The sequence below is a fragment of the Podarcis cretensis genome, assembly GCF_951804945.1.
Source record: "Podarcis cretensis genome assembly, chromosome: 13".
Classification (NCBI taxonomy): Eukaryota; Metazoa; Chordata; class Lepidosauria; order Squamata; family Lacertidae; genus Podarcis; species Podarcis cretensis.
This window is the reverse complement of record NC_137182.1, coordinates 27,487,714-27,502,899: the sequence shown is the minus strand read 5'-3', so window position 1 is coordinate 27,502,899 and position 15,186 is coordinate 27,487,714. Positions and strand designations below refer to the sequence as shown.

The 15,186-nt window shown below is 46.0% G+C and overlaps 1 protein-coding gene across 3 annotated transcripts in view; it reads left to right on the top strand.

The window, feature by feature from the left end:
- Window positions 1–15,186, top strand: part of RARA (retinoic acid receptor alpha) — a 193,194-nt gene that overhangs the window by 120,275 nt on the left and 57,733 nt on the right. The window contains exon 1 of one of the 3 annotated variants that reach the window (XM_079948812.1): window positions 11,904–13,444. The exons of the other annotated variants lie outside the window; for them this stretch is intronic. Within the exon in view, the coding sequence (XP_079804938.1) occupies window positions 13,273–13,444 (172 nt within the window). The 5' untranslated portion in view covers window positions 11,904–13,272. Of the gene's footprint in view, window positions 1–11,903; window positions 13,445–15,186 lie in introns of those variants that run through there. 3 annotated transcript variants of the gene reach the window in all.

Genomic DNA, 15,186 nt, shown 5'->3' with positions numbered 1-15,186 from the left:
CAAGAAAAAAAATATTCTAAACGAAATAGTGGATATATGATTTTTGTGGTTCATGCTGTGGCTACAGACATGTGATCTGACAGTGAGTTTGGAGCAGCCCAATGCAAAAATCCTGAGGATCCATGTGGATCCATGCTTTGTAACCACGGAGGAGGGAAGGAAGGGGAACCATGGATCCTCTCTGCTCACGACTGCAGCAGATCCCCCCCGCCACCCGCAGGCATTCGCTCCATAACACGCACAGACATTTCCCCTTACTTTCTAAGAGGAAAAAAGTGAGTGTTATGGTGCAAAAAATACGGTAGCTTCAGGAGGCAGCTTTGAAATTGGCAAGATCAAAAAGTGGTCCAGAGCACAGTACTCTCTTCATGCTTAGCCACCCACCCACCCATTTTCATCCTTATATTGTTTTCCTCAATAATAGGGGGCTCAGTTTATTTTTCACTCCCTATGATGTGCCCTATAGAGATGCTTTTAGAGGGATTAGTGTTGAGACCCCCAGAGAGCAGTTTTTTTGTTTTTTATTTAAAAAAGAAAAAGGAGTCTGAGGCTATTTGAATGTATTAGACAAGGTGTTTTTTGAGGGAATGGCGAAGCCCTGACTGATGTGTGCTGTGCTCTCTGCTTTAAATAAACAAGTAGGAATTCTGCACCAAGAATTCAGTTCTGTGATCTCTACATCCTATTGCTAACCGTGAATGACTGTTTTTGGAAAGCTTTTTTTAAAAATAAATGCATGCAACCCTTTCTTTTGACTCAGAGCAGATATGACTTCCAAGTTTGATGGAGACCCATAGCAAGATATCCTCTGGCAGGTGCCCCCAGGTGAATGAGCAGTGATGGCCACCTTCCCTTTCTCTCAGGTAGCATGGAGCCCTCTCCCCCATGCTACCATAGCAAGAGGGCAAATGGTGGTGGTCGTGATTGCTGCTCCTGGTCAGCAACTGTTGAAGCTGTGTGTGACTGCCCCATGTGGTGGATCATGGAACTCTTAGAGGCAGCCTTCTGGCCTGCTGCACACCCAGGCTGGCCACTGGATCTTCTTGGGCAGAGAGGCTTCCCGTTTCCATTGAGCTTTGCCTGAGCAACATAGTCTTCCTGAGCCTCTGGGACGTTGCTGTATCTCATTGGTCCTGCTTCTTGGTTTTGTCCTCTAGTACCAACTGTGTTAGGGACACAGGTGGCGCTGTGGGTTAAAGCCTCAGCGCCTAGGGCTTGCCGATTGAAAGGTCGGCGGTTCGAATCCCTGCGACGGGGTGCGCTCCCGCTGCTCGGTCCCAGCGCCTGCCAACCTAGCAGTTCGAAAGCACCTCCGGGTGCAAGTAGATAAAAATAGGGACCGCTTACCAGCGGGAAGGTAAACGGCGTTTCCGTGTGCGGCTCTGGCTCTGGCTCTGGCTCTGGCTCTGGCCAGAGCAGCGATGTCACGCTGGCCACGTGACCCGGAAGTGTCTCCGGACAGCGCTGGCCCCTGGCCTCTTAAGTGAGATGGGCGCACAACCCCAGAGTCTGTCAAGACTGGCCTGTACGGGCAGGGGTACCTTTACCTTTACCTTACCAACTGTGTTACCATATCATCCAACCACAACCGGTGTAGGTATAGCGATATTTCTACTCTGGCATCATTTGAACTCCTCACGTGGTGAACACAGCACAAGAGTTAGGATTTCATCCCCACCCCACCCCGCAAAAAAGAAATTATTCTTCTTCTTGCATTTCCCGCAACCATAAAGTTGATACTAATACCCACATTGGCTCAGAGATACACATGATCTGAAAATGCCTGTCTCCCACGTTTTTCTACTTGGTATTAAAAATATTCACACATCCTCACAAATAGCATGAGAGAGGCTCAAAGGTGCCATTCACTGTCGTGTGCTAAAATGCCCTTGAAGTACCTTTCCTTAGATTAATGTGAGCCCTTATGTGGAAGCAGTCCCGCTGTCCCTTCTCATTTGGGAAACTTTTGCAATAGTTGTCCAACTCCATCATCATAATTTTCCATAATTTCTATAACCCTTTCCGTATATAATTCTTATTTTTGTATTCACCCTGTGCAGTAGGTTAGGCTAAGGGTCCGTTGCTTGTCCATAGGGCTACCCTATGTGTCTTACAATTAAGGTGGGCTTTTCAAGGCTTCTGTCTCCTACTCAACCTGCCTTCTTGAGCAGTGAGTTGGAACCGGCCATTTGTGGGACATGTCTTGTCTAGGAGACACAACTGCAACAGTGTCACAACCACCTTGCTGACCTGGGTTATATAGATGTTGTGGTGCTGATGCGACCACATTGTGCCACTTTCCCCAACCTGAGTGTGACCTGCTGTACCTGTGTAGCAGAGTGATGCAGTAGAGGAACTGCACCACTTTGGCTTGCAGGCGAAGGCTAAAGTGCCATATGATAATTAACTCCCCGCAAGTAGAAAGCTAACACGCCAGGGAGAGTGTTTCTAGCCTAGCCTACTTCCTGCTTTGCTAATTTCACGCTTGCAAGGCTCTGCCAAGTTCAGCTTCCAGTGACTGTGCATGCTCAAGCTTCATGCACAGAAGGAATGATTTTTTTAATAAGACTGTTCAAAATCCCATCCCACCCCCCACCCCGTAGTTGGGCAGGTGGTATGAGACCGCTGGATTGGACAGGTCAGGTATAAAGGCTTTCTGCCCTTGCTTTGCCAATAGATTAGTACCTTTTGCATGCTATGGTTCAGATTCCTAGCTTTTGTTCGAGGAACTGACCTTGGTCCCAGGGCGAAAGTCTACATCCTCCATCATCCCTAGCTAACAGGACCAGAGGGATGATGGGAATTGTAGTTCCAAAACATCTGGAGGGCCGAGTTTGGGGATGCCTGCTCCAGGTCATTAACCCATTTCCTAAATACAGTAGACTGGATTCAGAGCAAGTTAGCCATGTTCTACTTCCATTGAAATCGCCAAGGCTTAGGTCAGTCATGACTCTTGTTCCATGGATTTCAGTGACTGACTTGCTCTTGTTCCAACCCAGTACAGTGGTACTTTGGTTCTCAAACGCCTTGGTTCTCAAACTCCGAAAACCCAGAAGTAAGTGATGTGGTTTTCGAACGTTTTTTGGAAGCTGAACATCCAATGAGGCTGTCAGCTATTGTTTCCGGGGCACCTGCACCAATCAGAAGCTGTGCCTTGGCTTTTGAACGTTTCAGAAGTCAAATGGACTTCCGGAACTGATTAAGTTTGGCGCTTTTGTTTTTGCTATTTGTTTTGTGTTTTTGTTTTTGAGGCTTTTTTAATTAATTAGTTTTTGTGACTGTGTGGAACCTTGTTCAGCTACTGATTGATTGATTGATTGATTGATTGATTGATTGATGATTGTGTGACTGCAGAAATGGATAAAAGCCCCCCATCCAAACAATGACTATCATCAGTGCAGGTAAGAAAAAAATAATAATTTTAATCATCTACAATACTGTCTTATTTATTTTATAGTACAGTACATTGATTATTGCTTTCATTTTTTGGATTAATGGTTTTGTTAGTAAAATTCTTGTTAAATTGCTGTTTTAGGGATTGTTTTTAAAAGTCTGGAACGGATTAATTCGTTTTGCATTACTTTCTATGGGAAAGCACACCTTGGTTCTGGAACACTTTGGTTTTGGAACGGACTTCTGGAACGGATTAAGTTTGAGAACCAAGGTACCACTGTATTCCCTGTCCCCTGTCCCCTCAGTTAACCAGAGGCAATTGCTACTCAGCTCAGGCAACCAAGTACACCTCTTGTTGCACTCCTGCATTAGCTGTCCTGATGACAACTGCAGACGGGATAGTAATTAGAAGAGAATGCTCTCTACGTGTTTTCGCTTGTGTGTACCGTACCTCCTCGTTTGTCCTCATGCCTGTTTAAAACGAGGGCAGCCAAGACTAGACACGGTCCAAGATTGAAGCCAAGTCAAGCACCACTCTCCATCCTCTCCTCATTGCTGGTTGGTGTTATGATTACTTAATGCATCTACCAGTGCGTCCCTGGATGCATGCAAGGGGGGCCCCCACAAATTCATATGTCTTCACAGTCTCACACATAGGGGAGGATGCAATTTGCATGCAAGCTGTCTTTGTCTTGCTGGCTCTTGGAGGTGGTGCTGGATGGAAGCACTGGGCTGGGGGTGGAGGAACCGGTAGCTGAAATGGTCTTCCAAGCGAGGCACTTGGTATTCGTCCTTCCTGGGAAGATGGCTGCGTTGGAAGCCGTAGTTAAGACCCTGAATTCCTACTCATTTCAGTGGGGAAATTTAAGCGTGAGCATAGTTCTCTTCCATTGTAAACAAGGGGTCTTAAAAGTGCTTAACTTTGGCTGGACTTTGCCCATCGTTTTAACAGCAGGGCCAGCAGTTAGTAGGTTTCTCAGCATTGCTCGTTTTATTTATTTTCTCTCCTATTTATCTCTTGTCTCATCTTTTCTCATTGTTCCTTCTGCTTTCATATAATCAGCACACACACACACACACACACACCTCTTCATTTTGGTATATTCTATTATTTCTCCTCTTCTCACATCTACTTTGCTGTTGTTTTGGCTCTTCTCCTCTTCCTCTTCCTTTCTCTTTTTTTATTTATGTACCCCCCCCCCCTCTTTCTCATACATATCTCTGTGTTGTCCTTTTCTCATGCGTATCTTCGCTCTCCTCCCATATTTAATCTCTCTCTCTCTCTCTCTCTCTCTGACTTGTGATCTTTCCCCCCTCTTTCTTATGCTCTTTTTCTTTCTTTGTCTTTTCCCTCCCTTTCTCTTTCATCGCAGTCTCTTACTAAATGAGTCAAAACAGACATTTGTCATGTTCCCTACAGGAAGTATTGGGGGCTTTTGTTCGAAAAGCTGCTGGCTAAGCAGAGCCTCTGACTTTCTATTATTATTTAAACAGGCCCCACTGAGCTTTTTTCTCTGGAGCGCATGGAGCGCACACATGCACATGCAAACCGCCAATTCCTGGCAGGGTGGGAGGCAGGTTTGAAAACTCAATCTCTGAAAATAAGATTTCAGTCCCCATCAAATTGCGCATCAGACTCTACACATTTCGAAGGACCAGAGAAGAGCACATATTAGATAGGCTTTATTCATTTATCCTTTAAAAATCTGCACTCTTGGTGCCCGTATAGAATCATAGAATTGTAGAGTTAGCAAGGACCACGAGGGTCATCTAGTCCAATGTAGGAATCTTTTGCTCCATGTGGGGCTCGAACCCACAACCCCAAGATTAAGTGTCATATGCTGTACCAGCTGAGCTCATTATTGACCTTAGGCTGCATCTACACATTCCTGGTGGGGTATTTCCATTGAGGTTATTTAAGGGCAACACTCTTGATGTTGCACCATTCACACATGCTGTAAGTACAGGAATACACACAGAGAGAGAGAGAGAGAGAGAGAGAGAGAGAGATTGCATTTAGTTAAGTCTTGTAAGGGCAAGAGTTCTCCCTGTCCCCTGATTTTTAGAGAAGATTTACGAGCCAGGATGGGCCTTATTCTGCATTCCCATGATGCACGATTAAAGAGAGCAGGTGCATATTCCACTTGAAGCAGAACCCCATGTTAATCATATGTGTGTGTGTGTAAAAGCCAATTATTCCATGGCTCAATAGAATTTGTGATGGAAATGAACAAATTGAAGTATTTTAATTGTCTACATTAAGAGTTTAAACTAATGACTTTTTTATGACAGCTAAGAACCTTTTTTAATATACTAGTATAATAGATTTCTAAATCATATTGTAGAATTGCGTATATTATCATTAATTTGATTAATGTAATCAACCTTATTAGTCCCTCCCCGCTTTCCCCACTCTCTTTCTCTCATTTTTTCGGTACTGGATTTAAACAGATATTGTGAGCTCCAATTCTGCTTTTTTTTTTGTTCTTTAGAATGTTTTCCCCCCACTGTAATATAAATATAAATATAAAAGGGAAGGTTCTTTTGGTGAGGGGGTGGGGATACCCCCCCACACACACACCTTGTATGCCTGCTGTTCCTTCACCTTACCTTGTGGGGTGGGGTGCTGTTGTTAAAGCATTTATTAAGCAGAAATATCCCACCATCGCCCCCCCCCCCGCAGTGAACACGACCTCGGTCCCTCACCTGAAATTAATGTGCTGATTTGGAAGTCCAAGGTCCAGTGGAACCCTTCAGACTCCTTTGACTAGAGATGCATTTGGGGCTCAAAATGCAGGCTTATTTCACTGTTTCCAGTGCTGAAAAAAAAGTGGGTAAGGAGCCCTTTCAAAACATCCAGGGGGCAAGGGGGGGGAAAGAGAGGGTTTTGAATGTATTTTATAGTGGGTGGGGGTTGATCCCTGACCTTATCACCTTTTTAAGGGTCTTTTTTGAGAAGGGATGACAGGGCTTTCAAAGGCTTGAATTGCTCCCTATTTATTTACCTGTTACTGTTTTACCAGAATGGCATTGTCCTGTCAGAGAGGGAAAATAGCACCAAAGTGCCCTCTTCCCAGGCATTTTCTTAACAGTGCTTACCATAAACAGCAGCAAAACACCCCCCCCCCCCCACAAACCCGGGTTGTATATCTCATGCAAGCACTTCTCTCTTGAAAGAAGGTTGGGGGTTGGGGGGGAGGGGAATGTGTTGGAGGGGGGGAGATCTCAAGCCTTGCTAGGTTTGATTAGAAAGAGTTTGGGGGGGTTGTGTTTGTGTGTGGGTGCGCTTGCCGCACATTTGTAGGGCTGTTTATAAGTGCTTCCACATTGCATCAAGTAGCTTTTGACAGAAAGCCCTGGGGAGTCTCCTTATCAGTGATGAGGAATGGCTGTTATTTTCTAGCTGTGTTTTTGTTGTTGTTTAAACATCCAACTTGGGTTTCTTTTGAATTTGAAAGTGATAAGAAAGTGTGATCCTCTTCTATCCAGCCGGCCTCTTGATGCGAATCCCTGAGTTCTTGACAGGATGGCTTAACAGCTGCCCATCATCCTATATAAACCCACTGCTTAATTTCTAGGGGAAATGTATTCTTCTATCCTTGAAAGCCATTCTCAAATTTAGCCACCCCTCTGTTTCCCTGATTCGTGGGCGTTCTCTTGTTATTGTTGAGGAAGGTGTACTCTGCGTTCGCTGAGTGGCGTTTTCATCTATTCTATTCTCCTATGAGCCTGGGTTTCACCTTGGCATTTAAAACAGGGCTGAGCCTTGTTGAGCATGGCACATATCAAGGCCTGCATATAGAGATACACAGTCAAACATTTGTGGAACGTTTTAGATATATACATGAACCAAATGGCAGGGACTAAGTCACATGCTGAGAACCTGAATGGGCTACCATAATGATAGATCATTCAGGGTACCATCATGTGACTTAGTCCCTGTCATGTGATTTGGGGAAGGACTGTTTAGTGGGAGAGTGTCTACTTTGCATTGAGAAGGCCCCAGATTCCGTCCCCAGCATCTCCCAAGTAAGGCCGGGAGAGAACTGTCTGGAATCCTGGAGTCTGTGCAGACAATTGTGAGCCAGATAGACTAATAGTCTGACTTGGTATAAGGCAGCTTCCTCTGTCCCTCTGAGTCTGCGAGCATTTTTAAAAAAGATATATAATTAGCATATTTTTATTTATATGGAAATTTATACCCTGACCTTCTGGTGCTTACCCACGGCAGCTGACAACAATTAAGGCCAACTGTAAAATATAATAAAATTAAAGTGATCAGTGTTTCCCAAACTTGGCTCCCCAGCTGTTTCTGAACTACAGTTCCCATCATCCTTGACCACTGGTCCTGCTAACTAGGGTTGATGGGAGTTGTAGTTCAACAACCATTGGGAGACCCAAGTTTGGGAACCACTGGGTTAGATGATCCTCATGGTCCCATTCAAATCTGCAATTCTATTACTCTGTAAAAACAAAACTACAATAGAATAAAAAGAGACAAATGTAGATCTTGTTCTGTTCCCTCCATGTGCATGGAAATCTAGAGTGAAGGAGATGAATTCCTGAACACATCTTTAAATATGTGCAAGGCAATGCAGGAATCTGTGTTGCAAACATTGGGCTATAATTGGATATGTGATGTTTGGTGGCCTAGATATATATACCTCTGAAAACTTTCTTTGGGAGGATGATGTCGTTCCAGCTTTTGTTCAGGGCCTGATGATAACATTTACCATTGGAAAGGCGTTGCTCTGTGGATCATATTGGCTAAGAAAACCTGATGGGGAGGGGAAAGTTGTCCAAAACACAGGGCTTGGCTCACTTCCTCAAGGCACCTGGGACTGTTTTGCTTTCTGTGTTTGCTTGAGCTTTCCACACCTCTTCCTGTGTCATCTGAATTATGTGCCTGATTTGTGAAAGATCCTGCCTTGCAAGCAGTAAGCAAAGGAAATTTGTGTTTCAAGGTATTTGGGACATTTCAGAACAGGTGAATATTTGTGTAGAAGCTGAGGAGTAAAGTACTGGGCAGGTAGAAAATGTAATATATACAGAGCAAAAGTGTTGCACTAATTTAACTCCAGAAGGCTTTCTCCTCCTGCTCAGACCACTCTTGTTTGTACAATTCATCTGTGACCCTGGAACGCAAACTTGAAATGCATTCTTCTTTTTCTAGAGAAGACTAGATCAGTGCCTAGTTCTGTGGACAAATCTCTCAAAATCCATGTCAATCATACACAGGGCTGCAAAAACACTTGGCTGTGAATATCTGAATTCTAAGACAACCTGTCTAAATTGCTCGTATTAAGCACGTTATTATTTTAATTTATTACTTTGAATAATTTATTTTCCTTAAGCTAGTCGTGGATGGGAGCAAGGAGCATGCAGGATGAGACTGTTGTCTTGTCTCCTGACTGCTACCAGGCGTTGCCTATGGACTTAAGACTCGAATGGTGTGCTCTTGCTTTATCAAATTGGAGAATCTCAGGTCCTGACCAGTACCCAATTCTACCCCATGTAGAATTGCAAAATGGGTATAGCTGTGGCTTTAAATTGTGCTGTAATCTTCTCATATGCCGTCTGTCTTGTCTGTCTGTCTGTCTGTCTGTCTGTCCCCTGTAAAGAGGGGCAGGCTGTGGCCCAGGGATGGAGCACTGGTAAAGCTGAAAAATGCCATGGAGAGCCCCTGCTGGTGTAGATAATGGAATCATGGAATTGTAGAGTTGGAAGGTACCAGAAGGGTCATCTAGTCCAGTGTTTCCCAACCTTGTGCCTCCAGCTGTTTTTGAACTACAACTCCCATCATCCCTGACTAGCAAGACCAGTGGCAAGGGATGATGGGAATTGTAGTCCAAAAACAGCTGGAGGCACAAGGTTGGGAAGCACTGATCTAGTCCAACCCCTCCTGCAATGCAGGAATATTTTGCCCAGCGTGGGGCTCGAACCCACAGCCCTAAGATTACAATTCTCATGCTCTACCAACTGAGCTATTCCATGGTGATAGTGAGCTAGAGGCATCAGTGATGTGACTTGGCATCATGCCAAGTCCCTGGGCTAAGCCACTGTTTTCATCTTTCCCTTTGGGGAAGATTTTGGGACTGTCTCAAATGTATTTATTTAAGTTCACACACCCTAGAGAATTTTTGACACCCCCCCCACCCAGTTCCTAGAGCAAGGGACATCAACTTCTTTGCCCCAGTGGGCATATTTGCATGGGTACCATCCTACCCCCCACCCCACCCCCACCCCGGCTGCTGAAACCAAGCACACACCTCACACATTTTCTATGGACTGCAGAAGGATGCTTCTTCCAAGCCAGTTTTGGTAGGGGGTAGCGGATCCTGTGGGCTCCAGGGAAGGCCTTGCGGGAGCAAGCCTGCCCTGGAAGTGAAACATCTCAGATCAGAGAACGGAAACTTTCAGGCCTTCAGTGTGCATGCACATAAATGCATGTGTACGAACACTACAGCGCCTCTAGAACATAGCCTGATGCCATTTTGCATGCTGCTCCTTTTGGAAGTGTGCAGCAAGCAGATGATAACATTATGGGGACAGTTGCGCTTTTCTGGAACACCACCCTTTTGAAAATCACACGACCGGATCCAAGCTGTCAGTAGGGAAAATTCTTTCTCGGTTGCCCAAACACCAGATTACTGTGAACCGCTTCCCCTCTTGGTAACTGCCTATCAAGATCCCAAAGGTTGCTCGGTTCGTCTGAACTGTAGCTGTTCTATTTGGGGCACAAGCAGATCTGTGAGATTAAACATTTCTAGGAAGCTTTCAAGTTTTAGTTTCGTTTCAGTGGAAAAAAGTTGGTTCATCAATTCCCCAGCCTAGTGTCAGAAACCTAGTTATTAAGAAATAATTGAATAGCATACAGCAGGCAGAGGAGGACTTACGGAAATATGTAATGGCAGCATTCGCTGGTGTGAGAATAGGTGTTCGCATGAATGTGCATGTATTAGTGAAATGTCGCAGGTTTTATGTGCTCGCATGTGTTCTTGAATGTGATGTTGCTCTGTGGAGAGCAAACGTTTTGCTGTCCTCTGCCCGCAAAGTCGGAAACATGTCTATACAGTTCCAAAGCTGCAAGGAGTAGAAACTTGCTACTTCTTTTAAATGAGAAATGTGATTTTCCATAGGGGCTGCTAGAATCTATGCTAGAGGCCACATTCTGCAACCCTGCTCTCTCTCATGCAGACTTAAAAATTCCTTTTCACTCTTTCACTTTCCTTTCATTCTGGGAGTTCTCGTTTTTGAAGTCTTGCACATTCTAAAATCAGAAGCCAGTGCCAATGAAACAGGTGAACTGATGTCGCATAGTGGTCAGAAGCATGCACTGTGAGCTGGAAATTTCCCCGTTTTAATCTCTGCTCAACTCTAAATCCACTAGGTGTCCTTAGGCAAAAGCAGACTACTATTCTGTACTGTGGGGATAAACATTCTGGCCTAGGTTACAGAATGGTTGTTAGCGAGTCACTGTATGTAAATAGTTTGGAGCACATAAAAACAATTACATAAATCCTTTTTGCAAGTGTATTCGCTCCCCCCCCCCTTCTCCTCAAACGCCAGCCTGGCAGAGACCCGTGTGACTTAAAAGCTTAAAAGCTGCCTACATTTCAAACCTTAGCTGGCCTACCTAAAGGCAATTGTCCTCCCTTATTTTGCATTCCCCACTTTGCAGGGCTCAGAGTGGCCACTGAGGCGGCTTTCTATCCTGTTTCATTATTCAAAACATTTTCAGCATCAACATTTCCGCAGCACCTCCTAGTTTCTCCAGCGCCTAGTTAACTGGCAGGTGCTCTGAGGCCAGGTGGGATTTGAACTCGCAGCCTTTGGCAGGTCTGGTGTGTGTGTTTCAGTGTGTGTAAGTCTTTTATTCCTTTTATTTCTTCCTGCCTTTCTAATGGGTATGCAAGCAGGCTTTTCTTCCCCTGTCTCTCCGGGCTGGCCCCTTCTCCACAGCCCCCTGGAAAACCGGGCATCTCCGCCTGCGTTGTTGCTGGTGGGTCTGGCTTTTGGCTGTGCGGTGTGGCGGCGGCGGCGGCGGCATGCCGGTGGCAGCCCTTGGCAGGAGGAGGAGGAGGAGGAGGAGGAGGGGAGCGCCCCCGTGATGTCACTGGGAAGGAGAAGGCCTGCGAGTGGGTCATTTGGAGGTGAAGCTTTTTTGCAAGGAGAGTTCAGGCGGAGTTCAGCTGCATAACATTACGCAAATGAGGGGCGGCTGGAGGAGCAGCAGAAACCTCCCTTTCGCAGAGGGGTGATGCAGGCAGAAGGGGCCGCCCTGGCCGCTGCCGAGCCACAGCAACCGGGAAAGAGGGGGCTCTCCTCCGGCTTGCCCTCCACTCCAGGGATGGAGAAGGCACACGAGGAGGATGCCGTGGCCGCCGCGCCTTTGTAGCTGGAGACAGCTGCCGGAGAGGCATTTTTCTATGCCTGTCATTTCCCACCCGCTTCCATCCCTCCTCCTCCTCCTCCTCCCCCCCCTTCTCCTCCTCCTTCCCCCCTTCCTTGATTTCATTCATTCATTTTTCTCTCCTCCCCTCCCCCTCCTCCCCCAGCCTGCGCTTTTCCGCAGTTGGCTGGGGCTGCGCAAGACACAGACCGCGGCAGGTAAGGAAAGAGTTAAGCCAGCTGAGAGGCGACTTTTCGTGTCAGGGAAGATTGTGCGCTGCCTTTAATCTATCAGTCCTGTACATCACACACACCACGCGACGTGCGCACACGCACACGGCGCCCCTCTCTCTCTTTCTCTCTCTCTCTCTCTCTCTCTCTCTCTCTCTCTCTCTCTCTCTTTTTCCCGGGGAGAGAACAGACCGAGCAAGCAGCTGGAGAAAAATCTTCTTCCATCCAAGGAGACTCGAGGGTTCCAGGCCTCTGGCATCTCCCCAGGCATTGAGAATCTGGCAACACATTTGTACAATTCAGTTCTTCTTATTTTTCTTCCCCCTCCACCCTCTTTCCGTGGAGGGGGGGCGGGAGGACAGAGGTGGAATTTTAATATATGTATATATATAAAACCCATGAGCACAGTTTCTGTGCATTGTCTTCAGTCCTCTTGCCAGACAGGAAAAGCTATTGAATCCTAAGCAGGAAGTCTTATTTTTATTTTATTTTACTTGGGTGGTTGTTTTTTTAGCGCGTGAGTGTGTAACTTTTTCTACCCTTTTTCTGGAAGGAGTTGCTGCAAAAGAATACCCCCCCTCCTTTTCTCCTCTTTCCTCTGGTTAGTTCTGGAGAAGGAGAGGGGGGGAGAGAGAGAGAAGCATGGAACTGAAGAGGAGGAGGATTTGTGACCAAAATGCTCTCTAAGACCAGGGAACCGACTTCTTCAAAGAATACTGCTTTTGGAAAGGCTTGGATTTTATTGTTGTCTTTTTTTTTGAAAGTAAGAATTCCATTTTTTCTTTTCTGTTTTTTTGGATTTATAAATATGTTTCGGTCTTGAAACGGGAGAAGCATTTCAGACTGGATTGGCTGGCTTGTTTCCCAAGGGATATGCTTGGAATAGAAGATTGAAGACTTGAATATTATCTTTTGGTGTGAGTGTGTATGCGTGTGTGTTCTTTTTTTTTTTAAAAAAAAAAACTTTAAGCAAAAACACTGGTGGCCAACTCAGCCTGTTTGGCGGATTCCCCAGCCGCTTTTGGATTCCCTAAATACCTCCCCACTAGGGATCGAGAGAGAGAAAGGGAGAGAGAGAGATCAGAAAACAGAAAACAACCAGACAAACCTCCCCTCATCCCTCTGGATTCATCATCATCACCACTGTAGGATTTTGCTCTTTGGTCTTTCGTAAACCAAACTTTTCCTCTTGCTTCCCTCCTTCCCGTTCCCCCACCAGCCCCCAACCCTCTTACCCTCTTCTTCCGCCTGGAGAAGATGTACGAAAGTGTGGATGTAGCTGGTTTAAACAGCAGTCCTAACCCCTTCTTCATGATGGATTTTTACAACCAGAACCGTGCGTGCTTGATCCAGGACAAAGGACCCGGGAATCCCAACAACCCTTACAGCACCCCTGTCCGAAACCAGCATTGGAACAGTTCCAACCACTGTACGTATTACGAGATCTCTCCAGGGCCTGAACCACCTGGGGTGACAAATCGCGCCCCCCCCCCCGTCCATTGCCCTTCTCCCCCCTGTTGGCCAGCTTTTGATCTTATTAAGAAGATCAGAAGCTATACCGGGAGTGGTAGTGGGTAGCTGGGTAACATGGACTCTGTGTCACCTTTGAAATTTGAAAGCCTTGGTTTGTTTGTGGACTGTGTCAACCCCCACCCTGTTGTGATAGAGGATGGGGGGGGGGGCTTTAGGATCAAAAGCTAGGACTGCAGTGTGCTTCTAATGTGTATGTGCTGCTGTGCTGCTGCTTTACATTGCATGTTGATATCTTTTTTTAATAGGTGTTTTTTGAGGGAGCCAGGTTCTTCTAAGATGTGGGGCTTCCCCTTCCACGTACTCCCTTGAATGCTTTCAGGTTTTCGCCTTTGGGTTTCCGCTTAATCTGTGGGTGTTGGTAAATATAGCTAATTCTACGTTGGCTGGTTGATTGTGCGTGCCGGTTCTGTGCAAAGGAAAGGAAAGCCGTCATTGCCCATAAGAAAAATTCCCCCCCACACAGTGAGAGTTTTGCGTTTGGGCAAGGGGACTCCCCCCACCACTTTTCTTTCTTTTTCTTTTTTTTAAAAAAAAAGAGTGCTAGTGTGTTTCACCCCACCAAGCGTTTGTTGGGGGCTCCTCCCTTACTTTCGGGAAACTCTCGATCACTCAGATCGGAAATATTGTCATCCGTGTTCGGAACAAGGCAAAAACTTCTAATCTGTCTCTGCTCCACATAAACATTTTCGCTTGCTTTCTTTTCTCTCTCTCTCTCTCTCTCTCTCTCTCTCTCTCTCTCTCTCTCTCTCTTGCTTCTCTCCCCCCCCCCCCCCCGCCATATTCCCCAGCGGTGGATAACACAGTCCCATGGCCTATTTAATTTCTTCTATCTGTCGTTAAGCCACTGTTTCTAGGTAACAGTTGGGAATCGCATTTGGATGGGGAGGGGTGTTTTTGTTTTTGTGATTTTTGTTTCTGTAAATTTGAGCCGGTTTCTGAAGTGGAAGGAAACACAGCAGTGGTTTGCTGTGTCAAGTAATTCCCCCCCCCTTCTCCTCCCTCCCCTCCCCTCCCCTCCACACCCCACCCCTCCAGCTGGGTGTTCAGTTCCCAGCTCCTGATAAGGTCTCTGACAAAATCCAATTAACTAAATAGTACACCAAGCCTTTTTAATCTTTCTATATATACATATGCGAACGGCCTCTCTCTGTGGGTGAGTGAGTGGGTGGGTGAGCGAAGGGGGGGGGGGAGAGAGAATGGTGGCATGGAAAATAGACTGAATTTGGGGTGTGGATCCTTCAGGACCTTTTGCAAAGTGATGCCTTAAAAAAAAAGTGTTGCATCTTCACATCCCTCCCAGAATGGACAAGCCTTACTGTAACCACAGTTCATTCTCTGCAAAAATCCTCAATTCCCTGTGTCCTCTCCCCCCCTCCCCAAACCCCTTTCTTGTCCAAGTAAACCTTATTGTTCTTCCTAAACCTCTCCCTAATTGCTATCCCAGGCCCTTCCTGGAGTGTGTGGGTTTCTAATCTGTCTGTGATTTGGATTTGAGTTATGTGCGTTCCCTTCCTCCCTTCCAATTTCTCTCCCTTTAGTTATTTCCCAGAGAATTATGTGTAGGATAGGGTAGGGTTGCTTTTGAAACTGTTGTTTCTGTTGCAAAGGATTGTGGGAAGGGGGCTGGATCATTGTGCA